We start from the raw sequence: 23,710 nt of genomic DNA, 5'->3' as shown, positions 1-23,710 counted from the left end.
TATTTGTAAATAATAGTTTTTATTATATTTAACTGATTTTTACACATTTGGTAAACTATCTTGGGTATAAAATAATTTAAATTTCATGAATGAAATTGAACGATAACAATTAGCATTAACGTAATAAAGGGTGATCATACATAAAATTCGTTTGTCAGTTATTAATTGCTAGATGTTTGATGGTAAATGGTAAATTGTTTGATCAACGCTCTGATTACTGTGAGATTCTTTTAATCATCAGGCGGTGCTACGTTCTCTGTTCAGAAACATGCATTGATCCGCTAATTATTCTGTAGACTTAAGAAGTAACAGAGCAGTCAAAGTATTAATAGATTAATTGACCTGAGGGACATTTACCTATTCTAATTTTTTACAGAGAGTTTCTTTGTAACTACAAGATAATACCCCCTAAATAAGTGTCGCTATATAATGTAATCATATAATTTTATTGCTTACGATTGATGATATTTCGATTTTTTAAATATAATTTAGTTTAGGTTAGAATAAAATTCCTACAACAGATCACATAATTTAAGAGATCCTTTAAAAGTTAATACGTTCTATGCTTTTGAGGCGAACTGTTCATTGTTCTTTTATTTTGTTTGGGAATAACGCCTTACATGCGAGCAGAGGTTGTAGCAGAGGTAGTCGTACACACTATTCTCAGTTAAACCTAACCGAGAATAACGGTCTTTCTTTATTGAAGACTCGGACCACGGACTTCTTCTAAGAATATTTCCATAAACATACATATTGCTTATTGTTACCTTCTCTAGAGTGCCTTGGTTAGTAGCAGAATTACGTTCGCTCCAATCTCTATATACAAAAATGTATAAAAATTAGTTTTAAGTACTCACTATGTATTTACATTTCCACAGTATTAAAATACCTGCACTCAGTTTGAAATTGTCAGAAAAAGCTTCACCGCTGGACGGAGGTAAAAACTTATGGGTTGAAATAGAATTTTGATGTCTAAGGCACTGATGTGCTGAATTTTCATATGCAGAATCCCGAATATTGTATAACCCTCAGGAACATAAATAACGACTTAAAACGTGAAAATGTAAATCTACTAATAATTTAATAAATAAATATTTTAAGTATGATTATTGAAGTTGCTTTGGAGAATTGAAAGTACACTAATTTAATGACGAATATATTAGCTATAAATAAGTATTTACTGTAAATATTAAGTACTATTCACTAATAGAATAAATACGTTAACTAAATACTGAAGCAGCCTCTTTCGTAAGCATTACTCTGATATCTCAGAAAGTGGCTGTCAATATTTCGGTAAAGTACCGAGGACTAGAACTATACATGACCAATTTAAATAATAACCTAAAAACCTAATATGTTTAAAAAATTATCGAATAAAACTATTGCACTTCCTTTTGCAGATCCAACAACTAAACAGTCTGCAAAAGAGCCGCAATCAAGTCTATTGGTTTATAATAATTTATTGAGCATTTCACCTTATTACTTCGGGTTGATTATCTTATATTACGGGAATTTGCATGTATTCAAACAATGTTTTTTAACCGATAGACTTCTGATAATAGTTATTTCTAATTACAATGGTGAATCGAAGTCTTTACTAATTGAATTACGTACAATTACAAAATAATTTACAGATCTCTTGACGTCTCTCACTACGGCTAAAGGTCACTTCGGTGGATCCAATTTCACAGCTCCACCAAAAATATCTTTACAAAAATAGCCATATTTTACGATTCATCTAAATTACCTAATTTCGTTTCTCTATATGCGTTGGCCTTTAAGCATAACATTAAACATTTTCTTTAATTCTAATTAAATTTCCAATTTCATATATACAAAATTCCCAAAAATGCACGTTAAAAAAATCTGTATACGACATGAGCGTTATGCTTAAAGATTATCTAAACCTCCCAGAAAGTAGATAAGGTATCTTAGTTAAAGAACACTGAGCCTCACTGCAACCTAGCTTCTTGTAGAGCAGGGGCCTGTGCCGCAGCTTGATAGGAAATTCCTGGAAAAGCAGCCGTAGTAGCAGCTGCGGGTATAGTAGGTGTCTGAGGCAACGCCGCATAAGTATATGGCATGTAGTTTGCAGCACCTAAGAATTCAACCCATTAATAATATATAAAAACGTTATCCCAAAAACCTACTTGCAGCACCAGTATAAGGCGTGTAAGCATCGAATCCATTGGCATACTGCCCGGTATAAGGCGCAGCTGCGGCTGCAGCCACAGCAGCTGCGTTCTGATATTCGTAAAATTGCGAAGTAGCCGCAGCCGCGACGGCAGCTGCGTGGGAGAGCTGCGTAGCAGGCAGAGGCACTAAGCTACCAGGGGCTGTAGCTGCCAAGTATGGTGACTGGTACATATAGCTGGGAGGCATTCTGGAAGAAAATAATTCTGGTTAGCAGATTGGTTTTGGATCGATGGGGCAACCACAGCAAGCAACACCAGAATAATCACGAAAACCATCAGTTCCCCTTTGATGCAGGATATTCGATGAGGCACCGCTATCGAATATTCTCACCAAAGTTACCACCTCAGCTACCTGAAAACGGCAGTAACTAAAGCCCATTGAAATGACAAGCTACATTAAAGGGTTACATTAGTTTATATTAAAATTGGAAGCGGGTCAGTTTCCTATGTATTATAAGCTTAAATGTCTTTGTTGTGGTTTAACTTCTCTTAATTAAGCTTTTTTATATAAAAATGAAAACAATAAATTTGTGATTTCCTGTAAAAAAAACAATAAATTCGTAATTTCCTGTCTGCTTTTTTGCTAAGGTGAATGGCGGTGCAATCTGCTTTGCCTTTAATCTTTTAATGGAACTTTCAAGAGCATCAACACATTAACACGAAAGTCGAAAATTCAAAGACAAACTCCGCAATTATGAATTGCTCTTATTTTCGTATTTAATTGTTAAATTTCTCATCATTTCATCTTGTTTATTTTGTCGATGAGGCTCTAAGGACCCGATGGCATTATAATCCATGCTTCAAGCAACTTCAATGAACCCATGGAAAACCAGGTGCGTTATAAAAATAGGATTTTTCATCTGCGTTTAATAGTTACGATTCGATCGTTTATTGATTTTCGAACATTCAGCAATTCTACGCAAAACTACACAAAATTAAAATTTTAATCCTGTCCCGATTCCGAGGGAAAATGTGGAGTAATAAATATTAAATTAATACTCACTTATATTTACTATTTCTGGCCAACAAAAGCGCATTTTTCCAATGGAAAAGTCTGTTTAAACATAAAGTGGGCGACATTAAATGGAAAATTAAATGTGTGCATATTACAAAAAGGTTTGAGCTATTTGCAACTGAGCTTTAGTCAAATCAGGGCTGGCACTTAAACGAAGAAATTTTGACGATAAACTCGTATCGACCATAGTCGCATTATTCCTCCATTAAATTTTGAAAGCAGACGATATTATTCAAATTGTTGAATATTATCACCCATAGTTAAAGTTAAATATAGTAGCAGGTTCGGGGCTGACATACTGAGGTATACTGCAAACTATGATAAGAGCACTGGAACTATAGAAATATGTGTGTCTAATTATAATGGTAAAAAATAACTTGTGATAAATACAAGGCCGAAAAATTAGGTTTCTATGTTTTCTTGAGTCCCGTCAACAATCCAACAGGTTCTATCAAAAACGAAATATTTTGGATTGCGAGTGTGAATTTATTATCGTTCAGTTGCAAATTTTTCAAATTTCCATATAAAAATGCGATTTTTAGATGTGTTTTTATATTTTTTCCAATCTGGACCGGCAAAGAAGAAAATGCGCAAATTGCACATTTTCCAACTCTTAGAATCTATATTGGAAGATTGCCATGAAACTGCTGATAAAAAAATCTTCTTAAATCTAAAAAGTTCGAACTTATTAGCTGCCAGTCTTAAAAAATCAGTTATGATTTTAATTTTAATAATTCTGAAGAAGGCTTCGTGTTTCTAACTACGGTAAGTTTTACTCGAAGTTGGTTGGACGGCTTTGAGACGGTTGATGACTTAACTTATGAACGTGTAGTGGGGCAGCTGATGGTTCATGTTGCTAATGGCTCTTCCCATTGGGGCTATAAATTTGGTATGTACCAGATATAAATACTGGAGATTCTTTAGACAGCCCCCCGCTTCGAACCTTGACTTAGTCTAGCTCTCATCTCCTGTTAGCTGCCAGATTCATGCTAGTGCCTCCTGCTCTGACTGCATAACTTCATTACTGTTAAAGGTGCAGTCAGGAATTGCAAGTTTATTTGGATGGCGTCGGATAACCAAATATATTGTTGCTGATTGAGTATTGGCTTATTAGGCTGGAGAAGCCGGTTTCTTTGTCCGATTGTTCCTTCTTTCTGTCGTTTGATTCCATGTTGAATCGATCAAAATGGGTGCCCTTCGTGATTGTGGATCCCAGAGTAAATTTGAATCTTCGGTTATATTTTTAAGCTCCTTAACACGTGTATTATTTTTTTTATACAGGAAGGTTCTTAACCTATACGCATCAACTTGGGAAATTATAGCTGAGGACAATGATTACACTGGTTTACACGATATCTGTTACCTCAAATGTTTGAACTGTTGCCGGTTACTGATGATATGCTCAATTCAAAAATGCAAGTAGATTTTTTTTATCAGATCTTGTTTTCGATTTAAAGATAATTAAAATTAATGAAAGAAATAACAAGTTTTTAGTAAAAAAAAAACATTTTATTAAAATAGTATTAATTGTTAGGTTCTAAAAAGCTGCGTTTTAAAGCATTTCTGTTATGTCTAGCGTTGGTAAAATGACGCATCAGTGATTGCAACACAGTGACTTTGCTTAAAACCTGCACGTCATAGGCAAATAAATAAAAATAAGTAAAAAACAAATATTGAAGAAACTGGAGGTGTACAAAAAAAGGTTCAGAAATTTAAAAACAGCATGTTATAAATTAGTTTTATCAGCTATAAAATTTCCAGCAACAGAGGAAAAATTAAATTTTTTAAACCAGTGTTATTAATGAAAAAAAAAGTAAAACATATTTAGTTTCAGAGATACCAATTTATTTCAAATAAAAATAAAAGAAAAAATTTGAGCATTAAGATCTGCTGCGGCCACTGAATTTTGATGTGATTCGCCGTATGCTAGTACCATATCCATAAGTCTTCGTTTGAGAAATTATGCGCCATACTTTTATTCTAATCGCGTGAAAATGAACTCGAGTACGACCACAATGGAAAACAATATTGTTAGAAATATCAAAAATATCGTCCTGGCTTCTTAGTTTTTATAAACAAAAACTGCCATCTAATAAATTTTTTGTGCCTCAACTCAACTGTGCATTGAAAATCATGGAAACAACTTCGAATAGTTACTATGATAAATTCGATAAAATCGGTGATATGATAAATTAAATGCATTTTCAATTTTATGAAATTCAGGTTCTTTTATTTTTACTTAAAATAAACTGGTATCTTCGAAACTAAAAATGTTTTACTATTATACATTTTTTTCACTAATAATCATTATTCAGTTATAATTTCCCAAATTTATACCTATAGGTTAAGAACCACCTTGTACAGATCTGGATCTGGGGACCTGAGGAAGGTAGGTCTTCTTGATGAAGAATTGACCTGTTCATCAATCATAGATTCATTTAGTATCAAAACATTTGTGGCGAGGTTGACCCGGATTTCAGGTTACGATAACTATATATGTATATATACGATACTATGATTATGTATTCTCTTTCAAGGAAGTTGCTTGCTAGACGGTGGATGTAGAATTATCTGATTATTTGGTCTGCTGGGATAGTCCGTATCAGTGCGTATAATGTTAGAAGATCTTCGGTAGTAGAAATTTGGAAAATTTTACACGCAATATCTACAGACTTCTCGTTTGTTAACTTGATTGGCCAGTTGCGATTTTCACCCTACATTGTTGGCTGTTGTGGATTTTCTTCCCGATCCTTTACAATGGCTCTTGTAGTGTTATTGCCCTTTTCTATGTGTATAGTGTATGTTTTAACCTAATGTGATTGTTACTTTAAAATTGTAATGCTTCTGTTCCTAATGTATTTTGTGATATAGTCGGTTTATCGTTTTTATTGGACATAACAGCAAGTCCAGCGGAAGATTATTTTTCATAGACGAATGATCTCACGATGTTATACGTATGCAGCACGATTGCTTTTTGGGCTGTCGAATGTGTATCCCCTCGTATGTAGTTTAATTTCTTTTAACCGTTTTGTAATCGTGTGGGGGCAACGCCGTTTACTGATATTAGAAAGGGGATGAGCCGCACCACCTTCCGTTTCCAGAGTCTCACTATTTCTATTTTGAATTCCTGATATTAATTTCTTTCCACATACTTTTTGAAAGCATTTTGACCTGCTGGAACAGCTATATTAATTAAATAACTTCTATTGGATGTTTTGTCCTGGAGCACAATGTGGCGTCTTTTATCGATGATTGTGTTGCCCGTGTGAATTTCCAGGTCATAATACAATTTGTACTGTTTGTTCTCTAATACTGGTTCTGGCAAATAAGAATAATGTGGTTGACTGTCGGAATGAAGGTCATATCTAAGTGCCAGTGCTTGATGGATGACTTTTGCTACTTAATCGTGTCTGTTAGTATGGACGCTACTTACCAAAACTTTGTAACCAGACTTTATGTGGTCTATGATTCTCGAGTAAGAAATGTCTAGCCTCTCACCATTATTTCTCAAAAAAGATGCCCTAAATTGATCTCATAAAATGTGTATTGTTTCTCCATTTAATTCCACTTTGTAACTCTGATGGTAATCGAAAACTGAAAAGTTTTCAGAACTAGAAATTTCTCAAAATCAGACTTTTTCAGTGGATAGACAGAATTATGAAAATATTTTTCATTCATCGCTCCCTGAAAATTTTCAATTTCGCTGTTGTAGAGACATTATATAAAAAGCTTAAAGAATTTTTCATGAGTGGTTTACGCGCTAAATTTAAGATCAAATCATGGTCATATACGTATCATAAACGTCGCATTATGCGATTGAAATTGACTATTTAAAACGACGAATATTTTCGTCTCTAGTCCTATTGAAAAGTAATAAAAATGTTAAACACATACACCGCGTTTTAAAAGCAACTTAAATACGGATAGTGTAGTCAAGGGAAAATGTATTTCTTAATCAAAGAACACGGTATTTGTATTTGAGGAGTTAAAAATAATACATTACTCAAAACGTGCAAACAATGTTAAATAGGGCGACGAAAATAGACTTGGCACGTTAAGAAGAGCCAACGAGATGTCTATGTCTCATTAATAGTTGTTTAAGCTCAAAAGTCCCTTAACAATGTAACATCCAGACGTTTGAATCTATTTTTCAACGTTCTATGTATAATTTAATGAGATATTTGTCGCAGCCCTAATGGGGTAGTCCTAATCCTTAGGAGGTTTAGATTGGGAGAAATATCTTATATGGGCAGACTCGTCGGTCAATAAGACCTCTGGAGTTTGGATTGCTGGAATCCGGAGTTTGCCCGGAGCAGCGCGCAACTTTGTAGCTAAGTCCGGATTTGCGAGGAGATTATCCAATCGTGAGCTCGACACCGCCTTCTAGACCTTTTTTCTTCCGATTTTCCCACTTTCTGGCATGCTTATTGGGTTGATTATGGAACACGGCACCGAGATCATTTCGCAGCCCTCTGTCGGGTATGAGGAAGTGCCAAAAACCGTCATCGGATAATTTCCCATCCAAAAAATCGTTTAGGTCAGCCTACGTGTCTCTAATTAAAGGAAGCGTTGTCGCCACAACATTAAACCGAGCCAAAAACTTAAATGCGTCAGACTTGGCCGTATTTGTGAATTATATATCAAAACGAAAATAGCTCAAAAATTAATTGCCTAAGTCTTGCTTGCGTCTCCTCGCGTGCTTTTTAGGGCTCTTTGACACCAGATTTTAAATTTACGTGGACCATTCTCCGTAAATTGATAAAAAGATAAGTGTTTCTCACGCACAAAAAGTGGCAAATTATTTTGAAAACCTTATATTCAATTCTGTTTTTTTATCATTTTTTTAAATCATTTGCTCTATAAATAACCGGAAAAAACCAACAAACTTGGGGCACTGTATACAGGGTGATTTACATCATGCTACACAGAATATTGCGGCTAAAGTATTTAATATTTTGAATTATTTTCTTTGCGTTGTATAAAACTCAAATAAGGGTACATTCTAAAATGATTCGCCTTTTATACGGGGGGTTGTAAATAAGTGAAAAATATCAAAGATACATTGTTTAAATCGAACACCTAACTAACCATGTATATCATATATTTGTATCTCTTCTGGTATATATAGGGTATCCAAAATAGTCATTTACGTAAACGTAAACTATATAAAATTGCACTTAAAAATTACAAATAAACATAATATATGTATAGTGCGTTAGAAATAGAATAGTGCGTTTCAAGACGTGAGGGAAAAATGTTAAACTATGATTTTTGAAAATTATAATACTGTGTTATGACTCAACAACCGTTACTCAAATGACGTTCCCATGTTTCGATATTTCGAGCAAATAAATTCCTATGTAATTCTTTTTAGTTGGGATGCCCAATACTGGACAACTGTTGTTGGAAAGTTTCTTCAGAATGGACTTTTTTGGACGATTTTCCCAGGCTTGATCTAAATGATGGCTATCTATTTTACTGTAACTTTTCCATTAACCGGAAACTATCATTTCGTGGTGTAACCTGTTAATGTAATTGCTTAACTTTAAACAAAATTACTTCTATAAATAACAGCAACAACATGTGACAAATGATTTCTAATAAGGTTCTTTTTCGGTAACTAGTAAAGAATTTATTTTTATGTGAGCCATTATTTCTGTGATATACAATATATTATATCATTAAAAAATATTCCTATGGATAACTCATAACCGTTACCAACAATTCGTGGAAAGACCTAACCACTGACAATTTCGTCTCATGCACATTATTACTTTTTCACATACAAGGATTCTGGTAAATAGTGCAGATTTCGAAACCCATTTCACGCACCAAAATAAGACAAAAAGTTAATAAAATATGCGCTACAAATGCGTAGTTCGTGAGATACGTAATGAAATTTTAATTTTTTAATTTAAAATATTCAGAATCTAACTTTTCTAGCTCTAACAGTTTTCGAGATACATGTGAAAGTTAACACAAATTTGCATCTTCTCTTCTCTGAACCACTCGTAGTAGAAGCCAATATACATATGATCATTGATAGCACTAATGGACGTTGCCAACACCATAATTCAGGTTAAGTACAGTTATGGGCTCATTAACAGATGTGCGGTCTATCAGACACCAAGTGGACTCCAACTTAGTTGAATAGCCCCACTTCGACTTGGGCAATTATCTGACGTCTACCCCTTCACGTATCATAGGCCATTTCGATTGGCGAGTAGTTTGCGTCATCATTTCGGAATTTAGGCAAAAATATAGTATCTCAACCATCAAGATTCATCGAGGTTGGTGAAATTGAAAAATTTTAATTTTGAAAAAGAAGAAAATTTTGACCAGTCAAGTGTACCAAAGGAAGAAAGCCTCGATGATTCGCATTCTGAACAGGAAGAGGATGACATTATTGGATGACGAACAGATATAACAATGCCCAAAATGTCATGGAAAACTTAGTAGGAAATAGAAGTCTAAGAAAGAGGATGAGAACGTCAAATGGCAAATGATATTGGGACGCAGATACCTCACCAAATCACGATTTTCCAATATGAATGGCTATAACACCATTTTCCCTGACTGAGTATCTGTACTGGAGTCCGATTCTGTAAGCTAGGGTGTAAAATGTGTTCCGGGAAATAACTTATATATAAAATAGCCGCTCAAAACAGTTCTGGCACACCTATACAAGCTTAACAAACACATGTCACTTCGATAACATTCCTGGAAATCATTCTACTTTAAAGAATAAAGAATCTGGCCCCAGGTATCGTGGGAAATTGTCATGGAGAAGGGTGATTTTCACCTCCATTGAAGGAAATTATTGTTAGCAACGTATAAAAAATAATAAAGAAGACGATGACAAGATTTTTAAAAAATTATATATTAACGTTAATGTACGATTGTAGTCTGATTGGTGATATATTCAACTATATTAACGTCATTTCAACCATGTTACTGAGATGCATGGAGCATGGAGCATGGAAATACCTGAACAAATTTATCAAAATATCCTGGATTAAATGGTACATATTCAGTACAAGCCATAAAGATGTTGTTCACAAATCACGACTGAGGTTGAATATTTTTGAGGTTGAATTTGGATTTACGGTTCTCAAGCAACAGAGTGAAAATTCTCTAAGAATAGCACAGATTAATACTTTTATCACATCGGGTCATTTATTTAAACAGATGGTAAACATTCTTCGTTGTCTCGCGATCTTTGTTTCCAGTTGACACCTCCAGTGCTTTACCACCTACGTATTCGGTAGATGCCAAAAAACTGGATCCAGTAATGGTTTGAGTTATAATGCTCACGCTTTCTGTTCCAAACGGTCTGGATAGGTAAAAAGCCACAACAAAAGAGTGACAGAAGTTACGTTGATAAGGGTGAAGGTGGAATCTAGGTCTCAAGGTTTTGAACCTGTAATTTAGGGCCAAGACATTTGTTCCCCCCTTTAAAAACCACCTGTTACCTCCTTCGTGATTTGTCTGCAGGCATGTTATAATTTACCGATGATTAATAGCCGACTGATTGCCCAAAGTGATTAGGGAAAAATCAATTTTCCATAAAGGATTTCCAAACAAAAAATAATGGACAAGTTTGGAGAATATGTTGAAATGGCTTTTCCTTTTTAATGTGTTATTGATTGTCCTTTATTGACCAAAAGGGGAAATAATGTTTGTTTAGCGTAATGTGTCTGATATGAAAATATTTTCAGGCAAAGTCGATCGTTCTGAGTGTTTGGTAAAACACCGTTTGCTTAACATTAATGACTCAGCCACAGAAAAATGAATGAGAATTTTCAAGTATGATGAGACTTGATCTCTACTGAAATTTTTACAGTTTGTAATGAAAGAAAAATCATAAAATACTCATCACGCGGGCCATATTTAAGGAAAATCAAAACATTGGTGAAGTAATAATACCGAAAATCTAAACAAAAATGCACAGCGAAATTGTCGGAAAACTAAACATTAGCATATCTCATAATAATAATTTCGGGGTTTTAGAGTCTCGACTTTATTACGTAATAAATTCAAACGTAGTAAATGATTCTCGTCTGTTAATAAAGACCGCTATTTATTTCTGGATGGGTTTTATTGGATTACGCAAAGGCTTAAACCTATCCAGGATCTTGTGTTTTCTTTCCTACCTCCATTATTGCCGGCTTTAAGATCTCCCAGTCTATTTCCTTAATTTCTATTTTTATTTCTTTAGCGACGGCCTGTATATTTTCTCGATAATAATTTATCTACTTAAAGAATTTAACGGTGATATATCTCTCGATTTGTTAAATACCTGACGATATAAATATGCGAATTTTGTTTTTCGACTCATTGTTTTAGAGAATTTTTCTGTGTGGTTTCAACCTAACTCCTGCCCTGAAAACGACTCAATAAATAACGGAAATATCGTGTTACATTTTTCGGTAGTTATCTGTATTTATTCGGAGAAATATGAACCTGTCAAAACAATAACACGTTTCTGCTTGGATTTTAATTATATTAACGCAGAATCCTTTTGCTTTGAACTGAGGCTATTTTCATGTCGCTAAAAGAATAAACGGAATGATTTATTTCTTCAGCCTCTACATGATCGTTTTGAATTTGAAATTTAGGCCGAGATATATACAGCAGCAGACGTGAGGATTTCTTCGAAAACGTCCGACTTTTAGAGGGACTTACCGGCAATTTAAGGTAAAATTTTATTAATGTTAGTACTGAAATAGAATAAAATTAGGTGCAGTTATAAGGCGAAAAAGTCTAAATTAAAAATAGTGTATAAGGGAACTTCTACGGATCTACTTAACCGTAAATGCTCTTTTCAAACCCGTCAACAGATCCAAACATACGAAAATGCCTGGCAATTCCCTTTATGAAATTCTGGTTGAATTGCGAAACATTTAAAACACTCACACCAATGCTACTACCACCCCTCTACCGCGGCTGCACTGTAACACATCCCCAGGTTAATTTGCAGGGGCGCACTCGAAATTTTTTCCAATATTTTTTCAAATGCGCGCCTGTCTTGAGCAGCAAAGAAATGCCATGTTTAATTAATCCGTTAAAAAGATAGGCACTTCTTAGCTCCTTAAGGTTCCTACATTTGACAACCAAGCACATCGACATCCTGTTAGTGTCGCATTAGTGTTACATTGCAGTCGTGAGTTACAGAAAAGAACGTACAAAATAGTCAGCCCAAATAAAAAAAACCAAAAAGAAAACCCCACAGCAAACAGTAATATGTCACCCTCCAATCTAATAGTAATTAGTAGCTATGTCTCAGAAGGTATTGGTTTTTCACAATTTTTTATGGACCAAATTTGTGAGGTCACAATGAGTGATGAGTGATTGGAGGATATCGTGCACAAACATGGTTTTTGTCAAGTTAATATTGGAATGACCACTGCAAACTGCTCAACCAACCTGAATGCAAAGCAGACTGACGATTAACGCGAACTTAGGTGTAGCTGACTGCCACAGATGAAATGGCCACCTGGGGATAATCCAGTTAACTTAACAAAAACCATCAGAGTTTATTGATAAGTGAACTCAGTAACTAATCAAAATAAAAAAATTCACACACACACAAACACACACTCATCGAAGAGACTAACTGTTTACATTATGTTCGAGTCGTTTCTGGAGTCTGCCAAATTCAATTAAACAATTTTTCAATGGATTTAGGTATCACCAACTCCGTGAGCTTAAGTGGCTAGAAAACATGAAATATTGATTATGATATTGATTTTCTATGTGGTGATATGTATATGTGTCACTTTTATTCATAATTCAAGGTTCTGTGGTATTGCGGAATCACTTACCCGTATTGGCTAGGTAGGAGGGTGGGGTAGGCTCCTGGTCTTACTGTGGCAAATGGAAATCCTGAAAATTTTAAAACCTGGTTTTATGAAAATTATAAAGTGCGTGTTCAAAGCTTAGATGAAATAGTATCAAAATTCTGTATTCATTTTACAACTCATTTTCCAACATGCTACGTCTTTGTCTAGGCAAATGTGTGAAAGTTATTGATGAAGATTGACCTCATTCAAGATCTTAAAAGAACGTAGATTCAAGATTAGTAGCTTTCATTCGACCATTTTGTAAAACGCCGCATCCTATTTTATAATTAATTTGTCCATTTTAAAAACTATAGAGCATATTGTACTCTAAAGGAACTTATTAAGAGGCTCTATTTTTCAGGATAAAATTCATGGAAAATGTCTTTTTCTGAACACAAAACATTCTAAGATCCAGCAATTTAATTTTCACAATATTTTGTTTTGTGGATGTTACAGTTAATACTTATTTTCAGTCAAAACTATTGTACTTTTGACTGAAAAAAATAGTCAAAAGTGCTTTTGACCGGAGAGTTTTGTCAAAAGTAGTTTTAACTGAAAAATACCAGTCAAAATTACTTTTGACTAAGCGTATTTGTCAAAACTACTGTTGATCAGAAAGATTTAGGAAAAAAAATTTAATATTTGCAAAAAAATTTACCATTACAAAATTAAAAAAAATAACATGGACAATATTTAAATCAGCTATTACTACTTAAATTGTGAAAAGAGGCAAGGAAAAAATTATTTATTATTACAGCTTAGACTATTATGGCACTTGGAGTTACATAATAATTTGTTAGTTCAGGTTAGTTATATAAGCGTTATGACATATGCAGGGTTAGGAATAGATTTAGGTTACGATTTCTGCCGTTAGATGAGCCTGTATGCGATTCGAAGAGTTGGTACATTTAATTGATATTTAGAAATAAACAATTATTATTATCAGTTCAGTAAAACTATTATTAAAAAACACAGGCCCAAGCGTTTCCCCTTACAATATGTTTTTTTGGATGTAATGTTCATTCATCTCATCAGCTTTTTAAGAGTTTTGCCCACACGCTTAGTCAAAACAACTTTTAACTGATATTTGTCAGTTAAAAATACTTTTATCTAACAAGGTAGTCAAAAGTAGGTTTGACTGGTATTTTTCAGTTAAAACTACTTTTGACGAAACTCTGCGGTCAAAAACACTTTTGACTGTTTTTTTCAGTCAAAAGTAGTTTTGACTGAAAAGAAGTTTTGACTGCAACAGATACAACATAGCATGTTGTGAATAACGGACATATAAAAAATATGGTCAAAACAGAGGTTCTCCAAGCCCGATATCGAGGTTCTTTGAAGATAATTAATATCGTTAACATTATTAGGGATGTGCTAACGATACTGCTACACCTATTCTATTTAAATATATTTTTACTGAAGAGTTATTAATTCTTGGGGTGATAATCAAAATCACTCCCCGAAACCGTAAAGTGATTAATTTGGATTTCGCCAGCAAATTAAGTCTCAACGGAAGTATTTTTGTGGCCAGCCGAAGGAACTGAACCTATATTACATTGTTTTGGGCGAGTGGCGTACGCAAAGTGTCCATTTCCGGGTAGGCCGGAAACCAGAAAAGGGCAAAAGATGGGGAAACAGTGAGCCCGTGCCGGTATGCCGAGAAAACAATACCTTATGTCCTGATGGTATTATGTTACCAGTGGCGGGTAACTTTACACCTTCTTTCTCTCTCTACAATAGGATGCATTTTTCTTTTGTTTATTGTAGAAAGAGGGTTTCTTTAATTATACGAGATTAATTAGGTGATTTTACTACGGCATCACAAATCACATTTGATTTTAGATAATTCGATCCGGATTTACTGAGGCTGGACAATCGTAGGCAGATCTGACGATATAAACTTTAGCCATAAATAATTGTGTTTTGATCCAAAGTGATTCACCACATAAACTAGAACATCCCAATTATTTTGTTGTATAAACATTTTGCAGCTAAATAGGCTTTAAAGCTGGCTTCTAAACTTGTATTTTGCCAAAGCTTTTCCTCTCCAATTATCGACGAAAATATTTATTAATTTACGGGAATTCATATTGAAAAGCTCCGAGTTCGCTTTATTTTTACTTCAAAGGCAATAAAACGATTCTTCCGGCTGGGATTACAAATCCCACTGAGTTGTCGCCTCCTCAGATTCCAGAGCGTTCAAGAGCTTATTTTTAAAACACATAAATAGAGAGTGACATGAAAAAGTCAAACTTAAAAAAAAGCTCACCAGCAGGTACATTTCCTCTGGGTTTCGCTCCGAGAATAGCTAAATTTACATTGGCTTTCCTTCCGTCTATTATGGGATTTGGATCTTTACAGGCCCTCTCTGCTGCCACTCTGTCCGCCATAATTACCTGAAACAAACACTTATTCGTTAAAAACACATTAATATTTTATAACATTTTTGTAGACTTATTTGTTTGTTTTCAAACTTCCTAATTTTAGTGTTAACACCATATATTCTTTGACTAATCTGAAAGTGCGAATCGCGTTAACACCGGCCTTTAAACCAAGCTTTTGCGAAACATTCTAGTTTAGAAAAAAGTTGTGGATTTTAGGAACTTCAATTTAATTTCAATTTCTTTTTTCCCAGTTATTTTTAACTGAAAAGAGTGTGCAATTTCATCGCCTGGACAAGCCCTGTTGGTGTAAACTAAAAGAAAAATTAACAATCCGTATAGAAATGCATAGAACGTAACGTAAAGAAACCCCAAAGAGGCCTAAATGCTGCTCCTTAGGAATACTCGAAGTTTTCAAGAGAGTGATTGAACTAGTATAAATAGTATAGATTTTAGAAGTCTTAAAGTCTATATAGACTTCATTACCTTTCAAAAACAGCTATAGAACTTACATACTTAAAATTGTTACATGTGCATTTATTCTCAAACTTCTCCACAATAACAACTAGGTATCAGGTCCAAACCTGAAAAGTTTTCATAATTGACCCAATGGGTAAATGTGCGTTTCCATAGAAACGAACACGTCAAGGCGTACCAAATGATAGAATTTACGGGCTTTCTCAACTGATTACTTTCCTGCATGTACAACTGCAGGAAAAAATTAATGAAATGGAGTGATCACGGTTGTTCCCTACTACAGTGATGGCGAAATCAATTTCGCTGCGCTATATACCATAAATTAGGTGCCGTTATGCCCTTTTGAATAACAGAGTGCACAACAGCTGGTCTTTCGATTCATTCACCCCGGCTACCTCCAACAGTGGTACGGACGTACCCACAGCTGTTCCCCCTGAAATTGCAGCATGGATAAAACATTTATTCGGGACATTGTGTAGAAAAAGTGAATAATCGTAATGGATTAGAAACTTATATTTGATGGTACTTTTTCTAATGAAACTCTGGAGATGTGTGGTATATAAATTGTACATACATATTAGAGACGTCCATTATGGTTTAATTTAGTAAAAGCTTCTTCCCTAGTTAACGCTCAATGAACTAAAAATGGGCATGCCCGAAAATAACGAGTAGCCACAAGACATATAGCCACACGGAACAGACACGTAATGAAAAGGGAATCTACTGATAGATAAATATCTTCCAGGGGCTTAGTAAATTGACAGCCTTTGATGACTATGTCAATATTTTGAATATAACCATTTCTCGGGCTTTCCACTAAGTTAAATGTCCTGGCGTTTACCTTCGACCCATTTTAGTAATTGCGGAGTAATTTATTATTTATGTGTTGGTTAGCTGGAATTTGAATTATAGTTTTTGGAATGAAAGTTTTTGTTAGGAATACCGTTAATGCAACCTTGAGGAAGAACTATGAATGTACCGAAATGATAATATCTCAATTGCGAACTATTTCTAAAACTGCGATTTTGCTGGCCCATAAAATCAGTAATGCCCGTAAATTGACGTTTGAAGCCATTGTAAGTAGCTCGGTGAATAAACAATGTTTTAAAACGTTGCTTGTTTCTGCTATTTGCATTATGAGCTAATCGTAGTATTTTTACTCGCTGAAAGGAACCAAAATCCTCATTACCTAAATGCTGGTGAAACGTAAATATCCTTGGAAATCTCGACGCCCATGCTCATATACAGCACACATTAACTTTCTCGCTATCCCTGATGTTTTAAAAGCTATCTTTCTTTGAAATGTCCGGCTGCAGCATCAGTTTGTCGTAAAGTCTTATTTTTAGTGTTTTTCACGGTTATTCTCGTAATTTGAATTGTCTTTCCAGGGACCAACGTTTTATACTTTTATATGTGGCCTAAATGTTCAAGTAAAACTTGATGTTATGTAGAATACAGTCCGATAAACGGGCTGTCAATGAACGATAAAGAAAATTTTCGATTTGGATAGAGTATTTGATAAACAAAATTTTACGTCTCAGTAAATCCAGTAGTGTGGCATGTTTATTTCTATAAGAGGCAGATCCCTTTTATTTTCATAAGCTAATTTAAATCAATATTTAGTTTTTGAGAACAGGTGTAACTCTATTAAAGTCAATTTTTTTTAATCCGTCAATTTACGGTCGAGTTACTCTGAAGGCATAGAATCAACCCTGTATATGAGCTATTTGTCAAATCCTTTCTAAGAATGAAGAGGGAAAAACTAAAGAAAAAAAATTTAATCGCATAATAAATTAAGTTTCTCCATTCAATTCAGTTTCAAGAATTAATTATTTCTGTAAAATCATCTGCTCCTTCCCCCATGATTCGCAACACTAAATTTTTAAGGGTAAAAAGAAAAAATATGCTTTCCTTTGTTGAATTTAGAACAAATTACTGAAATCCCCATAAAGAGTCCCCCTAACGTACATATGGCTCTAAAATTCGACTTTTGGGTAAAGACACAGTTTTGATTACCTGCGTCAAATTACATCAATACACATCCATTAAAACCTTAAAGTCTTGTAATATATAAACCTGACGAATTCATATAATTAAAAACCCAAAATGAATCCTCTATTTCATTTATTTCTATTGATGTCAGACTTTCATGGAGAGTATATTTATCATGGTGCTTCACATTTGGATCAGCTACCTTGCCAGGGGCATAAAAAGCTTCGAATTTGACGATTATTTGGCGTATAGCAAATCAGCATTTTATGCAATAGCACGATGAATTTGAGGCAGAGGTATTATTGTTTGCGCTTTTTGAGGTAAAAATAAAAATATGTATAATAAATTTATTAAAAAACTGATAAAAGTTTAGCACTTAATAAAATTTTATTGATGAAAAGAGGAAAAAATTAAAATATATTTTTATATCAGGACTGAAGAGAGTATTTAACTAATGAGTCTAGGCGCGCACACTCAAATTATGTACACCCACAATTATTGCGCTGCGCAATAGGTAGATACATATAAAATTTCATACGGACAGTAAAACTTTTAAGTGCATTTCTTGACGTCTCAATATCTCGTATTGAAAATTCAATATATCGAACTTTTAAGTTACTATCGTTCATCAAAGTGCCCTCCCAGGTGACATTTTCATTGGCCTACATATTAATCCATTCAATTGTAGCCTAGGATATTTTTACAGTTCTACACCGAAAATAATTTAAGCCGAACTACGACTGACGTTAAAAGTAGTTTTATTTATATCTATTTCCTTATGGATGAACCGATAAAATATCCGCATATGCGGTCCTTGAAATAAAACCCAGTTTTGTTATTTCTGTTCGAAATGCTGTCAAAGCCGCGAGTTACTAAAATCATTCGTCGGGGCTCATTAGGAGCGGAGAACGAAAACCTTCCAAATCGTTAAAGTAAAATTAGTGTTGTCAAAAATACCCATATGCAACATTACACAGGTGCGAATTTGTAGCCAGAAGCACTAGAGGAAAGAGTGTACACCCCTATAAAAATATCATCAGCATACAAAAGGGGTCGAGTATTTTTACCGAGTACGGTACCACCACCAGATGTTGCTGCTTATCGCCATAAAAATAAACTTTCACTAAAGGGAACAAATGGCAAATACGACAATCAATTTTTTGCCAAGCCCGATGGGAGCTTCCTTTCTGTTTATACGATCCCAATTATCGGACAATGGCCAGTATTGGTCCTGTTTTAGTCAGGACCCCATACGTGCGTAATTTTCTACTGTTCAGCAATTCCCTTTGATGCAAAATACATTTTGTTTGGAACGAAATACCTATCCAGACATGTTAATAATATGGGCCTTAAACAAACATTTTCAAATCGTTTCCTAAACCTTCTATTTATCGAACAAGCGATAAGATCCTAAACATCTCACACTCTCGAGTACCCATAATCTAAAGTTTATATTAAATAATAATAGCGATAAGGATATATAGGTACCAAGCCCAAACAAATAGTGCCAACAACAGTGGTTTAGCTTGTCAGACTGCCGTCGGCATTTTCATTTCACTACTGTAATACTTACAAATCCATATCCTCTACTTTTTCCAGTTTGTCTATCAGTGATGACTACACCCTCCTCGATTTCGCCATAAACAGAAAAATGGTCCCTTAAGGATTTGTCCGTTGTGTGGTACGGCAATCCTCCAACGAACAGTTTAGTGAAGGTAGTGTCTTTGTTTTGAACAGCAGTACCATTTATGGTACCAGCTGTGGTTAGGACCCCAAGTCCGGTCAGGCCAAGGGTGTCAGCATCTGGGGACGCTATGCCTGTACTCGGCATTAGCATATTCTGAAAAAGAAAACACACATCTTTTAATAATCTTTTATGTACCATATAATATTTTCGATGATAAATTCTTCTTTGTTGGTAATTGTAACACGCTATTGAAGTGAATAAACTTGTTCTTGGTCGAGTGATAGTAAGCCATAACAATAACATTAACACTCATGTTACTTTATACCATAACTTGTAATGAATCTTTTGAGGTATTGGGTAGTAAAATTTTATCGATTGGTATATAGTATTTTGTTTGATAACTGGCAACAGTTGCAAAAATGGGCAGTACGACCATGGGTAACACATGATCAAATCAAAACACCTGAAAATCTACTGAAAAAATATTACGGTACAGTATCAAGTATTGTTTGCTATTGAATTGTTGAGACAAAGAATGAAAAAAACATTAAAAAAATAAAAGAAATATGAAGACACATTGGCAGTTTTAAAAGGGCATAGTAAAGAAAAAGTAGCCTTCTGTGTAATAGTAACTTTGAAGTAACCGTTATCAGTGGACAGTTCTCTCAACACTTAAACGGTCAGTTAAATAAGACAAAAATTGCTGTGTTTAATGAGAAACTAAACCTGGGTTTCCATAACGCATAGCATATACCACATAACAGAGCGTAGAAAGTTCATATCTTTCTGTGCAATTCTTACGAATTATTATATGCAATATATACCTGCAAAATTCAGAGTGTGATTAGAAAAAAATGAGAGAGAAAAAGAGACAAATTAAAATCTTCCAAAAAAGTTTTTTCAAGATTGTAAATATAAAACTGGGACTTTTGCAAAATAATGTTTAAGACCTACGTGCACACTGAGGTTAACACATTTTTCTCTGTTTAGTTTCTGAGACATTCAACGAAGAACTTAAAATTTTAAATACGGACAAGGATTTTTTTGTCGCATTTCACAAGTACTTTTTATCTCCAATTCAATGATCTATTTCACGATAGCAAGTTTCGACGTTTTTTTTTTTTTGGTTAGAAAAATATACCGGTTTCCATAAAAAAATACTTTTGAATGGCAAAAAGGCGAAGAGATTAAAATTAACACGAATTCAATATCGTATATAGAAAAATCTTGAGGCCGTATATCTTCACAACTGATAGAGATAAGTACAGGAACATATATGTATATTGGGGATAATCCTGTAGTTTAAATGAACGTCTAATGTGATTTCACACAGTAATTTTTGTATTCTCGAAAAATGTTCTACTGATCGAGTCCGTACCTTTTATTGTTTTCAGGTTTTTCAGATACTAATTTTTTTAATACTTGTGTCTTTAACAGAAGGTATCACTTTCAGTCTAAATGCTGAAATCCTTGGTAATCACCAGAAATTGTTATTTAGTACCAAAAAAAGCATAAAAAACTGATACAAACGAGTCCTTTTGCGTCTTTGAATAAAGAGAAAATTGAGCATAAATTCGACATCTATTTAAAACAAAGCTACCGAAGTTGGACACACTTTCATGTTCTTCTTTGTTTCGAATTTACCCATGAGTCCTTTTGTCTTCGCCGTCTAAAAGCGATAGAATGTTTTCAAAAAATAATATAAAAATGTTTAAAACTTCCTAAAACTTTAATGAAGCTTCTTATACTATAGTTGAACGTCATAGAATTACATTTGACGACCATTTTGTTGCGCCGAAATCGACCCCTCAGTTAAGCTTAAACAGAGGGTGTTTTCCTCCCCATAGCATTTCTAACTGCAAGGGGTTAGGTAGGACAGATAAAACGATTTTTCTGAGGCTGAAATAAATGGCAATTATCATCACAGAAAAGGCGTTAATTTATTAACTTCGTTAACGTTTGTGTTGACTTTTTGGTTATCGACTCTTAATTTCTTGAGCGACGAATTATCATAGCAACGATCAAATCTACGTGTAGTGCGAATTTCCCTTACTCTCGATATTCTATTCTATATTCTATATAAATCGTTAGGCATAAAAAGAGCCTAATTTTTGCGATTCTTTCGAGTGCGTTTTATCTAGACACTTATTCATGATGCCCCAGAAGTAATCAACCATCATGGGTTCTATTTACTTTTCTTTTATATTTTTTAGATGGTGGTGAAATAGCTCTCTTTGTTCTTCAGTATAAGAACAATAATCAAGATTTCTAGTGATAACGTCACCCAGGCTGATGATTTTACATGACTCATGAAGATTATCATTAAGGGCTTAATATGAAGCCTATAGAAAATGCTATTTTAGTACCTTCCTACTTGACTTTATTCAAGACGAGAGAAAGGCTGCATATTTCTTCTAAATTTCGCTTGGAAGTACCTATTAAAAGCCTCCATTCATTTGGCTAGTAGATTAAGGGACAAAAACATAATTTTTGCGACAAAACTGGAGCAAGTCTGTATCGTGAGCATCGGTAACATGTAACTTCGGTGCCATGCAACATCACTACCATCAAAAAACTAGTTTGTGGTTTCAATGGAATAATATTGCTGAGAGCGCAGCTAATGATATTTTGTGGGTAGTGATAGTGATGGCTAGAGTTTAATTTTGTAGCGTAGAGAAACTATGCTACGAAATTATGTTTATATTAAAAAAAATCTCAGCTTTGCCAAATTTACTTCTTTTGCAGACATGTACTATTAGATGAATCACCCAACAGGCGTGACCTATTATCGACTATTGAGCTAGAAAATTGAAACTTCAGTGCCTCTCCACTCTCAAACAAGATGGGGAGATCCCCTGTTGCTTGGCAAGTCGCGTACGTCACCGAATCAGAGAGGATCCAGAAGTTTTGTATGGCAATAGTGCTTTACAGGAACTTCTGAAAAAGGGACAGTTTTCACGTCGCTTGGGTTGCCGTCGAAGATGGTAGGACGAACGTGGTAGAAGTAGAGTTAGGAGAAATCGACGAGTCTACAGTGGAGAAACTCTTCGACTCAGCTGATGGTGGGGGTCTTACCTTCGATGGTTCTTCTGCGGGCTCTGAGATAGTAGCCGCGCGCTCTTCGTTGGCACGCGCGATTTCCGTAGGTCTCGCTGGTCTATTTCCCAACGGATTGACGATGTTGTTTATGTATTCTTTGGTAAAGTTATTCCGGCGATCTCGCATAGGGGAGCAGGTCTTTTCGATTTGCACATAAATTTGCTAACGCTCGAGAGAACGAAGCGACGACGTCTATGTGACCACGTGCGTATTCAACTAGTCTCCAGACGCGAACCAACTAAAGTGTAACCACCGCCGACTAATTTTAGACTCCAGCACAGCTGTTTTTGACTCTCTAAAAGAGCCGTAAGGGAGCAGAGAGTATGTCAACAACGTAACGCGCGACGTTAGAGCACCAAATGTGTGACAGCTCAAGCTCAAATGCGAATACACACGCGGGATCCCGGTTTAGGTATTGCGCCCCCTGCTTTGTGCTTAACTGCACGAGACACACAGTAGTACGTAACGTAACCCCCTAGTCGCTCCAGTGGCGTACGAACACATATGGCGATTGCCCGTCATCCAACAATAAAGTAAATAAATGACGCTAAACACGCAAGCTTTCAGCTTTACCAATATGCTCACCTGGAATATATAAGTTAGTGGGGATATATGTTGTATGCTCATACCGGAATGAACTATTTACTAAATTGCCTGCAAATTATGATTTCAACTGCGATTATTTTTTTTATATGTCAATACTTTTACGCCGTAACAGAGCTAGTCGTTTAAACGTATGATTCTTCTATTTTTTGTGATAAAATCGTAGCAAAAAATATGATCGTTTGCAGGGAATGACCTTTGCGTCATCTGAAAATAAACTATTAAAAACTATATTAGCCGTTTCAACATAAATTCTTTATGTAGAGTGCAGTGCGTTCAACCCATCATGATCATGCCAGATTTGGTGTTTAATTCAATGAGTTTTGACCCAACATGTTGTCCATTTTGTCTTTTTTTTTTTGGTTGCGTTGTTAAATTTTGATTTATCTATCATTTTTATAATTTTCTCTCATTTTCTT

At 34.8% G+C, this 23,710-nt stretch overlaps 1 protein-coding gene across 1 annotated transcript; it reads right to left on the bottom strand.

The window, feature by feature from the left end:
* LOC136417325 (RNA-binding protein 24-B-like) lies at positions 1-23,206 on the bottom strand. The gene is made up of 6 exons (XM_066402979.1): positions 22,665-23,206; positions 19,476-19,742; positions 15,322-15,448; positions 13,035-13,095; positions 2,151-2,383; positions 1-2,098 (listed from the first exon to the last, which is right to left on the bottom strand). Exons 1-6 carry the CDS (start codon positions 22,812-22,814, stop codon positions 1,953-1,955), a joined length of 984 nt encoding a protein of 327 aa, XP_066259076.1. The 5' UTR covers positions 22,815-23,206; the 3' UTR covers positions 1-1,952.
* Positions 23,207-23,710: the final 504 nt, after the last annotated feature.

The sequence above is a fragment of the Euwallacea similis genome, chromosome 27 (assembly GCF_039881205.1).
Source record: "Euwallacea similis isolate ESF13 chromosome 27, ESF131.1, whole genome shotgun sequence".
Lineage (NCBI taxonomy): Eukaryota > Metazoa > Arthropoda > Insecta > Coleoptera > Curculionidae > Euwallacea > Euwallacea similis.
The sequence above is the reverse complement of the archived record's forward strand: the minus strand, read 5'-3'. Positions and strand labels throughout refer to the sequence as shown.